General features: G+C 45.7%; 1 protein-coding gene across 1 annotated transcript in view; it reads left to right on the top strand.

Annotated features, from left to right (window-relative positions):
* The window catches only part of CFAP251 (cilia and flagella associated protein 251), a 164,544-nt gene that overhangs the window by 49,284 nt on the left and 96,298 nt on the right, over positions 1–18,962 (top strand). Inside the window, exons 8-10 of the mRNA XM_077461962.1 lie at positions 1,079–1,159; positions 3,601–3,678; positions 18,494–18,538. Coding sequence (XP_077318088.1) covers positions 1,079–1,159; positions 3,601–3,678; positions 18,494–18,538 — 204 coding nt within the window. The remainder of the gene's footprint in view (positions 1–1,078; positions 1,160–3,600; positions 3,679–18,493; positions 18,539–18,962) is intronic.

The following is an 18,962-nucleotide window of genomic DNA, read 5'->3' as shown; positions in this document are numbered from 1 at the left end:
CCCACCCCTACCTAGCAAATACTTACCTTTCCTTCACTCCCTCTCTGCTGTCTTCAGATGCTTCTGTATATGAATGAGCATATAACTTACTCTATGTGACAGCACTAGACTTCAGTGGTGTCACATTGGAAGTTCATAGCCCTGTGTAAGTATGACTCTGGCAAGTCATATGAGGGGCGTTCAAGTTAAACTGGGACTTTTAATTTTACATTTTACATTTTAAAAAGGGATGATTGCGTGGTGGTACTCATGCAGTAGTAAGTGGCAAGTGTGTCTTATTACTGATAGGCAGCGCCCATGTCGAGGTCCAGTCCAGAGACCATTAATCAAGATGGCAGACAACAGTGTTAGTGCGTGCATGGAACAGCATGTGGCAATAACGTTTCTTGTCAATGAAGATGTAAAACCCGCCAATATCTACAGAATACTTCAAGCAAAATACGGTGATGAGATGCTCAGTCGCAGTAAGACATTTGAATGGTGCAATCGTTTCAAAGATGGCAATACATCCATCAGTGACCATCCCTACCTTCATTCCTGTGAACAGGGAACGCCTGTTCCTGGATGAGCGATGCGTAACCTGTTGTGAAATTGCACAAGAGCCTATTCTTTCTGATGACGAAATTATGCAGACTGTCCTAGGATGTTTCAAGCGTACTGACAAATCTTTCAATATCAAAGCTTTCCAGGCATTAGTTAAACGCTGAGATAAGTGTATAAATGTAGCAGGGGTGTATGTAGAATTAAAAAAAAATGCAGTTTCCACTTCTTGAAACTTGTTCTTTTATTATATAAGCTCAAAAGTCCCAGTTTGACTTGAATGCCTGTTGTAGCTTACACAAAACTTTTCGTTGCTCCCAGCAGCTGAACAGAGCAGCAGGGGTGCAAAAGAAGGGACGTATATGCTGCTAAAGATGGCTAAGTTAAAGTGAACATGTTCTTTTGCTCTGTGTGGGCTAAGCATAGTTTCACCATGAGTATCCTCCCTGTGCCGCTTCTCATGCTTTTCACACAGGCACCTTCTGACAGATTCTCTTTAATGATGTAGATTATATTTTATTTTATATGTTTTTTGCAGAAAGTCTGTATTTGGGACTGGACCACAGGATCTGAAACACCAGTCTGTACTGCTGAGCTTAATGGAGAATTTGGTCTTCAGGTAACAACACAAATTGTTATGTATGACGCTGACCTAGGTCTGATCTAAATTGTTCCAGTAAACCCTACAGTTAACGTTAACATAAATATTTAGTGTAGATGCTTAGCTAATGTAAAATGGACCTGGTTAGAACTAGATTTAAGCCAGAGTTCTCACCCATGCTTAAAGTGATTGTAAGGGTTCTTTTTTTTAATCATACTTGCCTCCACTGTGCAGCTCGTTTTGCACAGAGTGGCTCCGAACCTGCTCTTCTGGGGTCCCCCGGCAGCACTCATGGCTCCTCCCCACATCAGATAACCCCCTAGTAGAAGCGCTCTCCCCGGGGATTACCTTGCAGGCGCACTCCCGAGTCCAGCATTTGGCGTCCATAGAGGCCGAATGCAGGACTCTGCCCCACCCCCCGGCTCCCGCGTCATTGGATTTGATTGACAACAGCACCAATGGTTGCTCTGCTATCAATCTATCCAATCAAGAGCCGATAACCCCTGGGCAGAGAGACAGCGTGTCCCCGTGGGTCAAGTGCCAGGGCTCAGGTAAATAAAACACGGGGGGGTTGGGGGGCCAGTCACTGCCAAGTGTTTGTTCACCTTAATGCCTTATTGGGTGGTGGCGACTAATATGATTGGCCTTTATACTTTGTAAAGTGCTAAAAAATGTGTTGGTACTATATACAGTAAAGAAATTCGATTAAAAAATTGATAGATATATTGGTGCACTATACATGAACAGATTTAACTAATAGCTATCCCTCTTTTGTGTTAACATTTCAGATTTCTTTATGAAATTGCCATTACCTAGGTACACAGATATACATTTGCTGACTAACTCAAAATGCACTGAAGACCTATAAATGGCTGTAAATCAGGGGTGTGTAACCTGTTGAGTTTCCTGGGTCACATTGGAAGAAGAAGAATTGTCTTGGGCCACACATAATATACACTAGCAATAAAGATAGCTGATGAGCAGAAACGGTCGGGCAGATCACAAGATAATGATCGCTGATATAGATAATGTATCTATCTGAGTAATAAAACATAATTTTTTTGTAATTTTTTAATTTTTTTTATTACAAAAGTAAAAGAGGGCAACATAAAGTAGTATAATATTTTGACAGTGTTTTTGATAAACTAACGCATCAGTATCTGGTTGGATGGATGTAGTAGCAATTCTCAGTTTATTTTGGTCTCATCAGACCAAAGGACATGGTTCCAGTAATCCATGTCCTTAGTCTGCTTGTCTTCAGCAAACTGTTTGCGGGCTGTCTTGTGCATCATCTTTAAAAGTGACTTCCTTCTGGGACGACAGCCATGCAGACCAATTTGATGCAGTGTGCGGCGTATGGTCTGAGCACTGACAAGCTGCCCCCCCCTCCCCCCACCCAAGGTGCTCATCAGATATTTTGGTTCTAATTTTGCCCTTTGTGTGCTTAATCCTTGAAAATAGTTGCTCACAAATATACAGTATCTCACAAAAGTGAGTACACCCCTCACATTTTTGTAAATACTTCATTATACCTTTTCATGTGACAACACTGAAGAAATGACACTTTGCTACAATGTAAAGTAGTGAGTGTACACCTTGTACAACAGTGTACATTTGCTGTCCCCTCCCAGAAGAAAGCCTCTTCTACAGATGATGCACAAGAAAGCAAATGCTTTGCTGAAGACAGCAGACTAAGGACATGGATTACTGGAACCATGTCCTGTGGTCTGATGAGGACTCCAGTGGTAATCTGTGAAGCTCTGGTGAACTCCATGCCCAAGAGGGTTAAGGCAGTGCTGGAAAATAATGGTGGCCACACAAAATATTGACACTTTGGGCCCAATTTGGAAATTTTCACTTAGGGGTGTACTCGCTTTTGTTGCCAGTGGTTTAGACATTAATGGCTGTTTTGAGTTATTTTGAGGGGACAGTAAACTTACACCATAGAAAAGTGTCACTTATTCAGTGTCGTCACATGAAAAGATATAATAAAATATTTACAAAAATGTGAGGGGTATACTCACTTTTTGTGAGATACTGTAAGTGCTGCTGATGACATAAATAAGGCATGATTGTGAAGAGTAGGATATATTTCTTTGGTAAGATAAAACTCATAAAAGCCCAGTGAAGAGACATTGTCAAATGTATGTGTTTGCGAAATGTAAACGCACTTTGACAAAATATTGCCAAAAGAATATCAAAATTTCTAAGTATGTTTATGATTTGTGTTGGGCCACATTCATAACGATCATGGGCCGCAGGTTGGACACCCCTGTAAATGATCACATGCACTGTAATAGGTCTTTGCCATTGCTTTACTTATGAGATAGCTAAAGTATATAAAGAAAGGGGAGATTATAGTCTGCAATATTGTAACCTTCAAATTTACACTGTTTCTGCATTAGTAATGCAAGTCTGACCAGATGTTTATACATTGTCAATATCTGTTCACATTTCAGAAATATATTATATTTAATCCTCAAGATCACACACAAATAATTACTAACAGTGAAACACAAGTGATATTTTACTCGTGGGTAAGTAGAACATCTAAGATTACCACATATTTGTCTTTATCATTCACTTTTTTTCAGTAGTTGCACACACTGAAATTATTGATATATACCTTGCCCAAAAAATACTTTATTAACATAAATTGCTAGACTAATATATTGTACTTGTATAAATGTATGCGCCATTTTACAGCACTTATTTTATGTGTATATCTTTTGTTCAGTGGCAAGAAGAGATGGCAAAGGGTCCCAGTGCAAAATGGGCATATAAGCCCCATTTGAAACTTGTCAAAATCCTCCATGTATGTGCATACCCGCTTGACATTGTGCCACTTGGCCAAAATCTGTCTCGAGGAGGTATTCACAGAATATCTAAAGTAGCTTATGTTTGCATAGGCAGCTGCTGATTATGCCTTTGGAACTGCCATATCTCTATATTTATTATCAGCTATGCTTCAGCTGTGCCCTTACTGGCATCAGTTGCAGTGGCATTACCAGTGCCAATAGATCCATTCCTATGCCAGCCTGTTTACGAAAACCTAAAATCAAAATTTAGGTCTACTTTAAACCACAAGGGAGATCCGTAGGAATAATAGAATAACTATAAACCTATCTCTAGTAAAAATAAAGGAGGATTATCAAATTATGGATTATATAACCTATAATCTGCTCACATGTTAGGGTCAGATGACTTGAAATCAGAGCACGGTAAACATTCTGATTATAGTGCATTGGTAAGGTCATTATTAGTAGGGATGAGCTTTATGTTTGGGTCAAACATGAGTTTGACTCAAACATTGGATGTTCGATCATTGAAATACGAACATTATGGGGCATTCGCACCAAATTCGAGCGGCGTGTCACGCCCCATAATGCGCTGCAACATTGCAGTGCATTGCTGTCTGATGATTGGTTGAGCATGCACTATGACCCACATGCTTTGGCCAATCACAGCGCCATCAGCAAAGAGAGCCATAATTGGCCAAAGGCAGGGCTTTGGGGGTTAAGTCCACGCCCCACACTATATAAGGCCACCTGCACGTTGGCCCTGTGTAGTGTGTTGCTGGTGTTGACCGAGAGAGAGAGTGTAATTTCATTTAGATTGAGCAGGCAGGCATTTCAGTTAGCTGCAGTGTATTTAGTGTATGTGTATATATATATATATATATATATATATATATATATATCCAGGCTTTTATATAAGATATATATATCCACTGTATCCAGTTTAGCTAGCTCTCACTGCAGGCTGTTCCTGGTGTACTGTTTCTAATATACTTCTGGCAAGCAGGTGATTCAGCGAGCTGCAGTGCATAAAATATATATACAGTCTCCTACATATATATATATATATATATATATATATATATATATATATATATATATATATATATATATATATATATATATACACTGCATTCTAGTCTAGCCAAGCCTATATCTGACTGCAGGCCATTCCTGGTGTACGTTTTCAAATATACTTTCAGGCAGGCAGGTGATTCAGTGAGTTGCAGTGCATAAAATATATGTACAGTCTCCTACATATATATTCACTGCATTCTAGTCTAGCCAAGTCTATATCTGACTGCAGGCCATTCCTGGTGTACGTTTTCAAATATACTTTCAGGCAGGCAGGTGATTCAGTGAGCTGCAGTGCATAACATATATATATATATATATATATATATATATATATATATATATATATATATATATATATATAGAAAGGCCAGTATGGTGGCCTGAAATTATGGGAGGAGCCCGGTGGAGTATATAACCAGCCCGTTCGCCTATCCTCCTCGTCGGTTCCGGTGCGCGATATCTGATACGTCAGATATCAAGGGCCGACTATCCTAGACCAGACACAGTGAGCCTGTTCGTGAGTTCCCGCGTTGTTCGTCTCCGTCTTGACAAACTCGTCGTCCCGTTCATCAGCGTCCGTGGGTTTCGCCGTCGGAGTGTTGTCATACCCATCGAATTTGTCGTTACACGTTGGGCCGGCTGTCGCAGGTAGGGCTTCGGCACCCCCTTTTCAGTTCATGTATTACAATGTCCCATCAACATTCCCTGAACTCACGAACCGCTCACTTCCTTTCGGTCGAATGTTTTACTGTGGCTCTCGTACTCATGTCACTGTTTCTACTTTCGATGTAGTCGTTATCACCTTTCGGCATGTTCGATCACGCCACGTCAGGCGATTCATTCGCAAGTACGGCATTCGAAACCATTCATACTTCTATTAGTATCGGTCGAATCGTTCGACTCACAGCCGACTGCTTGTTACGACAAAGCAAGCAGTCCGCACGTATCGGTTGGTCTGCTCCAGTTCGAATATATCTCATCATTCATGCAGTTATGTTATGTATCTCATTTCATCTCATTTCAAGTCATTTCAGTCCCAGTCATTTCTACCGTTTCAAATCATTTCTGTCACTAGCCGCGCTCCGGCGCGAATCCTGTCGCACCTCTGGTGCACCGATTCGCTTTGAAGTGCCCCAGGGTTCGGCCTCATTTCTCTACATGCTCCAGAGACTGAGTCACTCGCAGGTTCACGCACGGTCCCTGATTCTTGTCTTTGTCATGGCATACCATTTCTGTCACTTATTACGCTCCAATTCGAATCCTGTCGCATTCTTCTATGCACCGATTCGTCCTGGTGTGCCCAGCTGCTACGCCTCATTTCGGTACATGCTCCAGAGACGGATTCTTTGTAACCTACAGTCCAGTCGTTGAATCCTGTCTCTGTCATGGGATATCATTTCTGTCACTTATTACACTCCAATTCGAATCCTGTCGCATTTTTTATGCACCGATTCGTTCTGGTGTGCCCAGCTGCTACGCCTCATTTCAGTACATGCTCCAGAGACGGATTCTTCATTGTTACCATCAGTCCAGTCATTGAATCTTGTCTCTGTCATGGGATATCATTTCTGTCACTTATTACGCTCCGATTCGAATCCTGTTGCATTTATTTATGCACCGATTCGTCCCGCTGTGCCCAGCTGCTACGCCTCATTTCAGTACATGCTCCAGAGACGGATTCTTGGTTGTAACCATCAGTCCAGTCGTTGAATCTTGTCTCTGTCATGGCATATCATTTCTGTCACTTATTACGCTCCAATTCAAATCCTGTCGCATTTTGTTTTTTATGCACTGATTCGTTCTGGTTTGCCCAGCTGCTACGCCTCATTTCAGTACATGCTCCAAAGACAGGATTCATCTGTTTGGTTCATGGGCTCGTCCTCTGATTCTTGTCTTTGTCATGGGTTTTCATTTCGTTTCACCTATCACGTTCCGGTACGAATAGTCACATCTGTGTACCAAATTCGTCTCGGCGTGCCCCAGGAATGGCCTCATTTCAGTACATGCTCCAGAATCCGTTTCGTGCTCGGTCGCAAGTTGTGGCATGGCGATCTGGATCTCTGTCATGGCAGGTTCTCTCATTTCACTGTCACATACCGCTTCCCGGTTTGGGTCCAGTTGATTCTTCAATGTTTGGACGCCTACCGGGGGCCTTGCTCCTCGGCCTCATTTCATTATAAGTTGCCTCGGAAGGGAAACACAGCTTCGTTCAGGCGTGTCTCGCTGTTTTCTCCACATACAAGCGTAGACTTCTTGCAATCGTTGCAAACACACATCCAAGCGTAGACTTCTTGCAATCATGGCAAGCACGCATCCAGACATAGACTTCTCACAATCATTGCAAGCACACATTCGAGCATAGACCTCTGGCACTCATTGCAAGCATGCATTCGAGCATAGACCTCTTGCAATCATTGCAAGCACGCATTCGAGCATAGACCTCTTGCGATCATCGCAAGCACGCATTTGAGCATAGACCTCTTGCACTCGTTACAAGCACGCACTCGAGCGTAGACCTCTTGCAATCATGGCAAGCACGCATTCGAGCATAGACCTCTTGCAATCGTTGCAAGCAGATGTCCAGGCACAACTCATGGCAATCATTGTTGGCAGGCACTTCTGGCTGCTCGATTGATTGCTTTGGGGAAAGCCTGGATACCTTCCTAAAGGTACGTTGTATTACGGGGTACTTATATTTATAGATATAGTTGATCCAGGGAAAATCCGATTGCCTCTCGAGGGGTCAGGAAGGAATTTTTTCCCCTGCTCTAGCAGATTGGGCTATGCTCTGTTGGGGGTTTTTTGCCTTCCTCTGGATCAGCTGCGGGCGTAGGATTGGGTGTGTCAGGTTGTGTGATACCTTATTTATTTTGATTTGTGGTGGGACTGGATGGACTTCTGTCTTTCCGGCCTGGCTACCCATGTGACCTACCATAATTCCTTGCAATCGTTGCAAGCACGAGTCCTGGCATAACTCCTTGCATTAGTTGCAGGCACGCATCCTAGCATAACATCTGGCAATCATAGCAAGCACGCATCCTGGGTAACATCTTGCAATCATCGCAAGCACGCGTCCAAACATACATTCAAGCACAACTCCTGCAGTCTTCGCAGTGCACATGCGGTAACACGAATGGCTCACAGTCACTACGTACACATCTCCAGTGACAGACTCCCGGGCAATTGTCGCAAGCACACGTTTAACACACTTTTGGTCATGCCAAGGCTCGCGACTTAGCATAACTTCTTGCAATCATTCGTTGGCAAGCACGTTCTCAGTGGCACACGAACCGGCTACACGTCATTTTCAGCAGCACTTAATTGGCCACTCGTCTCTTGTGGCTTTTCTTACAAACCACTCACTGTTGTCTGCCTACCCGTCTCTTCCTTAGGACAGTTGAGTTCAACTTCCGTCCCGCACCAGGATCATGTTGACACACGCAACTGGCTTCTTCCTGTAGCACGCCCAGGCTATTTCTAGCCAGCGTTCAGCATTTCTTATCCTTACAGTGCACGGAGAGCCATCTGTCATTCGGCCCGTACAGCAAGATCCCCACTACGAGGCATCCAGAGGCATCAGCCCATAGCCAACGGCAAACGCTCGCCCATCACAACTACCATCTTTAGGGGCATATAATATCCTCGCATATTCTCCAGTCTAGTCATCCAAAAGACACCTACAGTCCCTACACGGCATGTCGAGTTTCCCTATGCGCATCATCCCTCAGGGTCGCGCCTTTGTGTCACGCCTATTGGTCTTACTGTCCCTCCCACAGGATCCAGAGCAAGCCCTCAGCCTGGATCCCGCGGCAATAGCAGTCCTTGCTATGCGGGAGGAATTCCTATCGTCTGGGAATGGCGTCTCCCTGTTCATTCCCTCCGTGTCTTCCCTTTCTCCCCAGGTGATGACCGACGCAGTGGCCTCCACGGGCTTGCGGCTGTTTTTGGCCACCTCTGGCTCGCAGCTCCCTGGCCTCCCCAGTTACTGGCAATTCCTGGCTGCGCCAAGGCGTCCTCTCTGTTGATTATGTCCTTCCTACGTCGACTGGTCCAGCTCTTGTTGTTGTTTCAGTTCAACATCCCCTGTTCCTTTATCCCCGGTAAATTCAATCAGGCAGCGGACGCCCTCTCCCGCTTTAACCTTGTCTCGTTTTCGATCAGGTACCCGGAGCCGGACCAACATCAGCAGCTATCCCGGACTGGTCTCGACTGACCCTGGATTAGCCCCTCACCTCCTAGCGGCTACCCAACTCATTGATCACTCCCTTTCCCGCAATACCCTCAAGGCCTATCGATCAGCCTGGAGGGCCTTTAACCGCTTAATCATGTATCACAGCACAGAGACGTCCCGTGTCTAGCAAGTCATAGCCTTCATTTCCTACTGCCACTCGCAGTTGGCGTTATCCTTTAATACGATCCGGCTATACCTGTCCGGTATAACATTTCACCTCCCTCCAGGACCCTACCGTACCCTCCTTATTTTACCACGTGTTTCAGGCTGTTATGCGCGGTATCCAGAAGCGCCAGCCGATGGCCGGCACCAAACGACTGCCTATCACAGGAGACGTTTTAGAAATATGTCAGATATCCTGGCCACTTCACCTTTTCGGTCTCCACATTAGTGTCATTTACAAGCAGCCATACACCCGGCCTTCTACGGCTTCTTACGGCCGAGCGAGTTTACTGGTAGTAGCCTCACAGCACGCATGCTGTGCAAGCACCACCTGGTCCGATTCAAAGACCATTTCGTCTTACACTTAGCAGTCTCCAAGACACAGCAGCTTGGCTCGGGTACGGACATACACTTCTATAAGTCCAACAACCGCTGGTACCCGGTCGCCATTCTCGCCCGCTTGTTGACCCTTTTGGCTGATCAACCAGGAACTAGTATGCTTCTGCCATTTCACACAAAGCCTCTGAACGCTGCCCGCTTTATGGAACATCTCAGGATACTCCTGGGTATCCTTCACCTCTATCCTACTCACTACTCCGGACATTCATTCCGTATCGGAGCAGCTTCAACAGCATCCCGCCAAGGGGTCCCGGACCACATTATCAAGAAGTTGGGCAGATGGAGGTCCACCTGTTTCGCCCGCTACATACCCAATCCGCTAGTGGAGATGGCCCAGGCCTTTGTCGAGCTCACCCAGTAACAAACTTGAATCAATAAAATGCAACCCCTACCTGAATGTTTTTGCCCCCTTATTTTGGTATACCGTACGTCAGACCAGGGCACACTTTCAGGTCCATTTCAAGTAAGCGAGTTTATGTTAACCTTGTTTGTCATCCTTATCCGTATCGGTCAGAGGGCTCTGGACCATAAATAGAAAGGCCAGTATGGTGGCCTGAAATTATGGGAGGAGCCCGGTGGAGTATATAACCAGCCCGTTCGCCTATCCTCCTCGTCGGTTCCGGTGCGCGATACCCACCCACCCATCCCCTTTTTCAGGGCATTTCTCAAGCATTATACTCCTCATGAGAGTACTCATTTCACTCCATTCATATTCATTTCATTTATCACCCACTTCTCTATCTAAGGTATGCCCCCTTATTTTGGTATACCGTACGTCAGACCAGGGCACACTTTCAGGTCCATTTCAAGTAAGCGAGTTTATGTTAACCTTGTTTGTCATCCTTATCCGTATCGGTCAGAGGGCTCTGGACCATAAATATATATATATATACAGTCTCCTACATATATATCCACTGCATTCTAGTCTAACCAAGCCTATATCTGACTGCAAGCCACTCCTGGTGTACATTTTCAAATACACTTTCAGGCAGGCAGGAAGGTGATTCAGTGATCTGCAGTACAGTAAATATATATACAGTCTCCTACATATATATATCCACTGCATTCCAGTCTAGCCAAGCCTATATCTGACTGCAGGCCATTCCTGGTGTACTTTTTCTAGTAAACTTCAGGCTGTGTTTTGCTAATAAAATATTACAGCATGTCTGGAAGGCCACCAAGGAGAGGCAGACACTCACAGGCCACTAAAAGAGGGCAAGCAGACTCTGTCTCTACAGCCAACAGTGCTGGTCGTGGACATGGTGCATCCGCAGCATCTGGTCGTGGGGCATGCTTTTTTTTTTTTCAGCAGCTGGCCATGTTGATCCACAACATGCAGAAGAGATGGTAGAGTGGATAACTAAGCTGTCCTCATCCTCATCATCCTCTGTCACCCAGGCTCAGAGTAATTTGCCTGCCAATGCAGCTGCCAAAGCGGCCTATTCCATTGGCTCAATGTCATCAGTCACTCCTTCCCTAGCCCCACCATCATGCACGGAGGAGTCCCCCAAACTGTTTGACCACAGTGCCGGGTACATGCTGCAGGAGGATGCACAGCGTTTTAAACGCTACGGTGATGGTACCCAGATTGAGGAAGGCCGTAACATGAGCCCAGAGAGAGGGGGTGTCCAAGAAGGACAAGAAACTGGCCGTCATGTTCCCCCAGCTGCCAGGTTTGCTCCAGTGACAAGGAGGGAGGGGATGATGAGGTCACTGACTCTATGTGGGTGCCTGATAGAAGAGAGGAGGAGGAGGAGACACATCTCCAACGAGTTAGGATGCCCTCCAGGGGCCAGCTTAAGGGCAGCCACCTGACTGCATCACACCACAGAGCTCCACATGTGCAGGGCGCTGCTGACTCCCTGCGTATTTTGAAAAGTTCTTTGGTGTGGGCCTTTTTTGATACATTTGCAGCAGATCGCACCGTTGCTGTTTGCAACATATGTCTGAAGAGTATCAAGCTCAGCCAAAGCAGTAGCTGCTTCGGCACCACATGCTTGACCAGACATATGTTGACCTACCATGCAGTCCGTTGGCAACAGTACCTAAAAGACCCACACCAAAGAACAAGGCAGACCTCTCCTTACTCCTCCTCAGCTGGGATCTCCACCCCCACTATACCTTCAGTCCTCTCAGAAACCTTCACTGAGAGGAATGAAGGTGTAGAATTAGGCGTGCCAAGTACTTGCGGGCAATCTGTGATTACTACACCAACATCCGATTGTAGCAGGCAAATTTCCCTACCCCAGTTGCTAAACCATAAAACGAAATTCGGTCCCAGCCATCCACATGCTCAGTGGCTGAATGCTAGCTTGGCTAAATTGCTAGCACTCCAACTGCTGCATTTTCAGCCGGTAGACTCTGCCCCCTTTCGTTAATTAGTGGAATGTGCGGTACCTCAGTGGCAGGTTCCCAAACAGCATTTCTTTTCATGGAAAGGCCATTCTGGCTCTCTACCGGCATGTGGAAGGCAATGTCTTGGCCTCGTTAGACAGGGAGGTCAACGGTAAGGTGCATATTACTGCTGCCTCACGGTCCAGCAGGCATGGACAGGGATGTTACCTTTCTTTCACGGCACACTGGGTAACTCTGCTGGCGACTGGGAAGGATGCAGGACAGGGTGCAGTATTGTTGGAGCTTGTTCCATCACCACATCTCCAAAATGCTAGTAGTGGTGATTCTGTCACACCTCTCTCCTCCACCCCCTCCTCTTCTTCTTCCTCTATGGTCTCTTCCTCTGCAGATTTGTCCTTGGAACCATCGGTGCTCCATAGGCGTTCGAGGGGCTATGCAAGCACTCAGGCAAAAAGATGCCATGTGGTGCTTGAGTTGGTCTGCTTAGGGGAAAGGAGCCACACTGTGGCAGAGATTCTGTCAGCTCTGCAGGGGCAGACTCAGAGGTGGTTGACGCCACGCCAGCTTCAGCCAGGAATGGTGGTTTGGGACAGTGGCACCAACCTCCTCTCTGCCCTCCGACAGGGACACTTGACCCATGTTTGGCTCACATCCTTAATTAGGTGGAGCAGCAGTTCTTGTGCAGGTACCTGGGCTTACAGGATCTCCTGAGGCAGGCCAGGAGAGTCTGTGGACATTTCCGCCGGTCATATAATGCCAGTACTCGGCTGACTGACCTTCAAAAGGAATGCAACCTGCCCAAGAACCGCATCATTTGTGACATGCCCACCAGGTGGAACTCAACATGGCAATGCTGCAGTGGCTGCACATGCAGCAGAGGGCCATCAATGAGTATGGCACCAGGACAGCGTCAGGGGAGCTTGGCTTTTTTTTGCCATGCCAGTGGCTACTGATCAAGGATGCATGCACTGTCCAGTCACCATTTCAGGAGACCACGAGGATGGTGAGCAGTGACAGTGCATGCATCAGTGATACTGTCCCTCTTGTCTTCCTGTTGGAGCACACGCTTCGTGGAATAATGGACAGGGAACTTGAAGCAGAACAGAGGGAGGAAGAGGAGGACTTCCTTACCTCTCAAGGCTCCCTTTATCCAGACAGTATTCCTGCGGGCCCACCGGTCACACAGGAAGAGGAGGAGGATGAGCAGGAGGAGGATGAGGATTGTGTCAGCATGGAGGTGGAGCCTAGCACTCAGCATCAGCAGCATTCTTCAAGGGTTCGTTTTCAGTCCCCAGAAACCCATGGACTTGTACGTGGGTGGGAGGAGGGGGCTGTGGATCATGTCATACTTAGTGACCCAGAGGACTCTGGGTCGAATGCCTCAGCAAACCTTCACTGCATGGCCTCCCTGATCCTGCAAAGCCTGCAAAAGGAACCTCGGATTCATGGTATCAAGAAGAAGGATCATTACTGGCTGGCAGCCCTTCTTGATCCACGTTACAAGGGTAAGGTTGTGGAACTCATCCAGCCTTCGCAGAGGGAGCAGAGGATGAAACATCTTCGGGAGGCCTTGCAGAAAGGTTTGTGCAATGCGTTTCCAGAGCCTGGGAGGTTACAATTTCATGGTCCTCCTGCACAGTGTGTTGTTGAGGCTTCGGTCAGTCACAGAAGTAGCAGTGGAAAAGGTGGCGGCCTGACCGATGCATTCAGACAATTCTTTAGTCTGCAGCCCCAAGGTCTGATCAGTTCCAGCAACCATCGCCAGCGTCTGATTTACATCTGAGACCTTTCCAACCAAAAATCCACTGGGTTACTGGGTCTTGAGGATAGATCACTGGCCAGAGCTTGCACAATATGCATTTGAGCTACTGGTCTGTCCTGCATACAGCGTTCTTTCATTCAGTGCTGCTGGAGGCTTTGTAACCAATTACAAAGTGTGCCTCTCCACAGACTCATTTGATCGTCTCACCTTCATAAAAATGAATCGGTCTTGGATCACCAGCTACCAAGCACCTGATGCTGATGTAACCGAGTAATTTTTCTATGAATGTGAGATCCCTTGAAGACTGCCTATGCTGAGTGACTATCCTGTTATGCTGAGTGACTATCCTATTTCTCCTCAATGTTCATGTTGATAGCTTCTAAGAACATTTTTGTTTCAGGGCACCACCACCAGTACCTAAGGCCCCATTTTTCTGCCCCTGTTTAACAGGGTTGTAGAATTATAATTTTTGCTGTAATATTTTGCAGCAGGGCTCGTTCTTGCGCTCAACTAGAGTATCTGTGAGGGGTTGCAGTGTCTTGGCACAACCACCAGTGCCTAAAGCCCAATTTTTCTGCCCCTGTTACTGTTAGTGTTAAACACTTGCCAACCGGTGCATGTACATACAGTATACGTCGGCAGAATGGCACGGCTGGGCAAATGGGCATACCTGTACATCCCTTTGAATTTGCCGCCATGTGGTCGCATGCGCGCCCTTGCAATGAGCTCCGTAGGTAGGATCTCGGGTCCCGTGGACTCACTGTCCATGCGGGGATACCCACATTTCCCCGTTCTGCCTAGTAACACTGTCACTGATCATAGCTCCCTGTGATCGGAAGCAGTGATCAGCGATGTGTCACTCGTAGCCACGCCCCCTAACAGTTAGAATCACTCCCTTGGACACACTTAACCCCTTCCTAGCCAGCTAGTGGTTAACCCCTTCACTGCCAGTGTAATTTTTACAGTAAACGGTGCAATTTTGTAGCACTGATCGCTGTAAAAATTACAATCGTCCCAAAAATGTGTCCGCCATAATGTCGGAGTCACGATAAAAAAATGCAGATCGCCGCTATTATTAGTAAAAAATTATTAATAAAAATGCCATAAAACAAACCCCTATTTTGTAGATGCTATAACTTTTGCACAAACCAATCAATAAACGCTCATTGCTTTTTTTGTTTATTTTTACCAAAAATATTTAGAAGAATACGTATCAGCCTAAACTGAGGAAAAAAATATTTTTTTCATATATTTTTTGGGGATATTTGTTAAAGAAAAAAGTAAAAAATAATGCGTTTTTTTTTCAAAATTGTCGCTCTATTTTTGGTTATAGCGCAAAAAATAAAAACCGCCAAATACGAGAAAAAGAAATCTCTATTTGTGGGAAAAAAATAACGTCAATTTTGTTTGGGAGCCACGTCGCACGACCGTGCAATTGTCAGTTAAAGCGACGCAGTCCCGAAACGCACAAAGTGCTCTGGTCTTTGGCCAGCCAAATGGTCCAGGGCTGAAGTGGTTAACAGGGGCATGTAATTACAATATTTGCGCAAATATTTCACAGTAGGGCCTGTTCCTGCGCTCAACAAGAGTATCTGTGAGGCTTTACAGTGTTGTGTCACCACCACCACCGCCTAAGGCCCAATTTTTCTGCCCCTGTTGAACAGGAACATGTAATTACAATATTTGCTCTAATATTTCACAGCAGGATTAGTTCCTGCGCTCAACAACAGAATCTGTGATGGGTTATAGTGCTGTGGCACCACCACCACTGCCTAAGACCCAATTTTTCTGCCCCTGTTTAACAGGGGTGTGTAATTACAGTTTTTGAGCAAATATTTAACAACAGGGCTTGTTCCTGCGCTCAACTAGAGTATCTGTCAGAGGTTGCAGTGTTGTGGCACAACCACCACTGCCTAAGAGCCAATTTTTCTGCTTCTGTTAAACAGGGGCATGTATTTACAATTTTTGATCTAATATTTCACAGCAGGGCCCATTTCTGCACCCACCAAGAGTAACTGTGAGGGCTTACAGTGTTGGGCACCACCACCAAAGACTCAATGTTTCTGCCCCTGTTCAACAGGGGTATGTAATTACAATTCTTGATATAATATTTCACAGCAGGGCCCATTCCAGCGCCCACCAAGAGTAACTGTGAGGGTTTACAGTGTTCTGGTACCACCAACACCTAAGGCCCAATTTTCTGCAGGTTATATAGGGCAGACCGTATAGTATATACAGGCGGTCCCCTACTTTCAAACATCTGACTTACAAACGACTCCTACTTACAAACGGAGGGAGACAACAGGAAGTGAGAGGAAATCTACCCCTAGGAAGGGAAATTGTCTCCTGTAAGAGTTAATATGGGAAAAGGGTGTCTCTACTGATGCTTTATGACCAATCCTTGTTTCCCTAATAACCACATTTTCAAAATCCAATTATCATTGGGACAGAAATTTGATTGGAAAATCTTCTGAACAGGGGTACAGACAGCAAAATTATGTTATCCAAAAAGCTTAAAAATAGATTTTCTTTGGCTACACTTACGAAATGTACCTGTTCCAAATTACAAACAGATTCAACTTAAGAACAAACCTACAGTCCTTGTCTTGTTTGGACCGCCTGTATACTGCTGTTCAGAGTATATAGGGCCTGGGGGCCCCACGCCTTTTCTTTTTAAATTTAGGTGCAGGTTTCCCCTTAATATCCATACAAGACCCAAAGGGCCTGGTAATGGGCTGGGGGGGGGGGGGGGGTTCCCATGCCGTTTTTCTCGGTCATTTTCATCCATATTGTCCTGATCCAGATAGCCGGCGGTGTGGATTGCTGCTGCTGTCTCGCTAGCTGCAGGGGTTGCCAAGGCTCAGAATCAAGCTGGCAGCCTGTGACGTCACTGGATGTGGGACACAGGGCTGGCAGGCGTGCGTTTTGAGCTGTGATGGCTGTGAAGGAGCATGCATGCTCCTATCTTAATAAACTCATCATTAATCATTTTAATATACTGCACCCAGATAAGCGCCACTGTTCTTCACACTATAGCACACTAACTGCCTAGTAGCACTGAACAGAGCCCTGTTCTATCTCTCGCCTCACCAATATCACACTAAACATCCCCGCTATTGCAAGATGACTTTTATAGTGTGGGGCGGGACTAAGAGTAATGAGCGATGATTGGATAGAATCATCATGACAGTGTTCAATCATGGCTCTAAAAGTTCTCTGTGCCCTGATTGGGCAAAGCTTTTATTGCTTCAGCCAATCAGGGCTTTCAATGCATTGTGCAGTGGCGCAGTGCATTGTGGTCGTTCGGCAGGCCGAACAAACAGTCCAATGCCCTGATAATTTGGGTTTTCGGCGAACAGCTGATGTTCGGCCCAAACTCATGCTTGAGCTGAACTGTTCACCCATCCCTAATTATTTGTATAAATCCGCTATCCACTTATTGTTTTCCTAGTTGGCAGACCTAAACTTTGAGCAAAATTTCCTATATATACAAACAAGCTAAGTTTTACCACAGACACTAAGGTAAGCGTCGCTAAGGGTATACAACACTTGCCTTCCAGTTAGTGTCAGAAACCATGAAATCAGACTGAGACAGAAGTACAGTTAAATCACACTTGTAATAAATAAAAGTAAAAAGAACAAACGTAGTCAAAACATAGCCAAAGTTCGGTAACTGGAACGGATAGTCAGCTAAGCCAGAAAGTCAGGAAGGTCTGACACGTGTAGTGGAACAGCAAGCAGAATCTGGAGCTAGAAGGGATTTCAGCCAAGCAAGTCTTTAGGCTGGGTTCACACTGCTGCGGGGGGAGATCCGGATGTGATTCGCACCGCAAATCACATCCGATCTCCGTAGCGATGCGAGTACAGCCATACAGATAGTATGGCTGAATTCGCATCGCTCCCGCAGCAAACTCGCACGGGACCCTTTTTTTGGTCCGCAACAGAATCGGATCGCATGGGGGTTCACACCATGCGATCCGATTCCTGTGCGAATCGGCAGATCGCACTGCGATATGCGGACGGATCTGGGGGTGTCATTAACATATCATTGACACTCCCAGCCGTCCGCATAGGGCAGTGTGAACTGCCGGCAGGAGTAATGCGATGCGGGAAAACGCCGCGGATCCGCGGCGTTCCCGCATCGCAGCGGTGTGAACCCGGCCTTAAACAGGAACGCAAGAGATAGTCTCTGTGATGTTGACCAAGGTGACGGCAGAGATCCTCTGTGCTGGACGGCTTAAGTAGGCAGGACTGACGAGCAGGGTATCCTCAACAGGTAACTGTGGAGAGATAGGAACTGGCAATTAGCCGGCAGCTGATATCTTTAGAGAAAGTGTGATCCAATTGAGCTTTGTTTTTTTCTGTTGTTAAAGAGGATAACTGACATATTTAGAATTTTAACATTAGGCTCCTATCTATCTAAATGAACCCTATCTATAGTTATACACACAATGTGTACCAGCAACTTTTTTTTTTTTTGGAAACCCTAATTTTTACCTTTAATTTATCATGAAACAAAATGTGCACTTTAAATCACTCTTGCCTTACTTTATTTTCCCCACTAACAGGATAGCTCTCTTTTGGAATACACAGCTCCTCTCCTGAATGATACCGTAAGTACATTTTCTTGACTTTGTTTACCCTTATGACTAAGACATGGTGGGTGGGGCGAAACGCATCAGCAGGTGTGGTTTCTTGGTGGAGACATGTAGGCTGAAGCGGATACTTATACACAGGTTATGCTGGCTGATTGGGAGAACGGCATTTTCTTTATTCATTGCACACATCGCTCTGGATGGGCATACTGACAGTCTGCGTCCCTTCATCTGTGCATCAGGGGAATGGAATCCCTGGCTTTGAGCAGTGTTCCAAACAGTCTAAGGTTGCAAAGCAAAATATTTACCTAAAAGGTGAAATATTGCCCGATGGCAGGATTTAAAATAGCTTTCTATTGTGACAATATCTGCTGCTGCACATGATCACTTAAATTGTTAAAGCCCAATTGAACGTTAAGTTTAAGTCATCTAAATACTTTTC

The sequence above is a fragment of the Lithobates pipiens genome, unplaced genomic scaffold (assembly GCF_037356315.1).
Source record: "Lithobates pipiens isolate NorthernLeopardFrog02 unplaced genomic scaffold, aLitPip1_a1.2 Scaffold_3, whole genome shotgun sequence".
NCBI classification, from domain to species: domain Eukaryota; kingdom Metazoa; phylum Chordata; class Amphibia; order Anura; family Ranidae; genus Lithobates; species Lithobates pipiens.
Note: the sequence above shows the minus strand (reverse complement) of the source record. Positions and strands in the feature narration are given on the sequence as shown.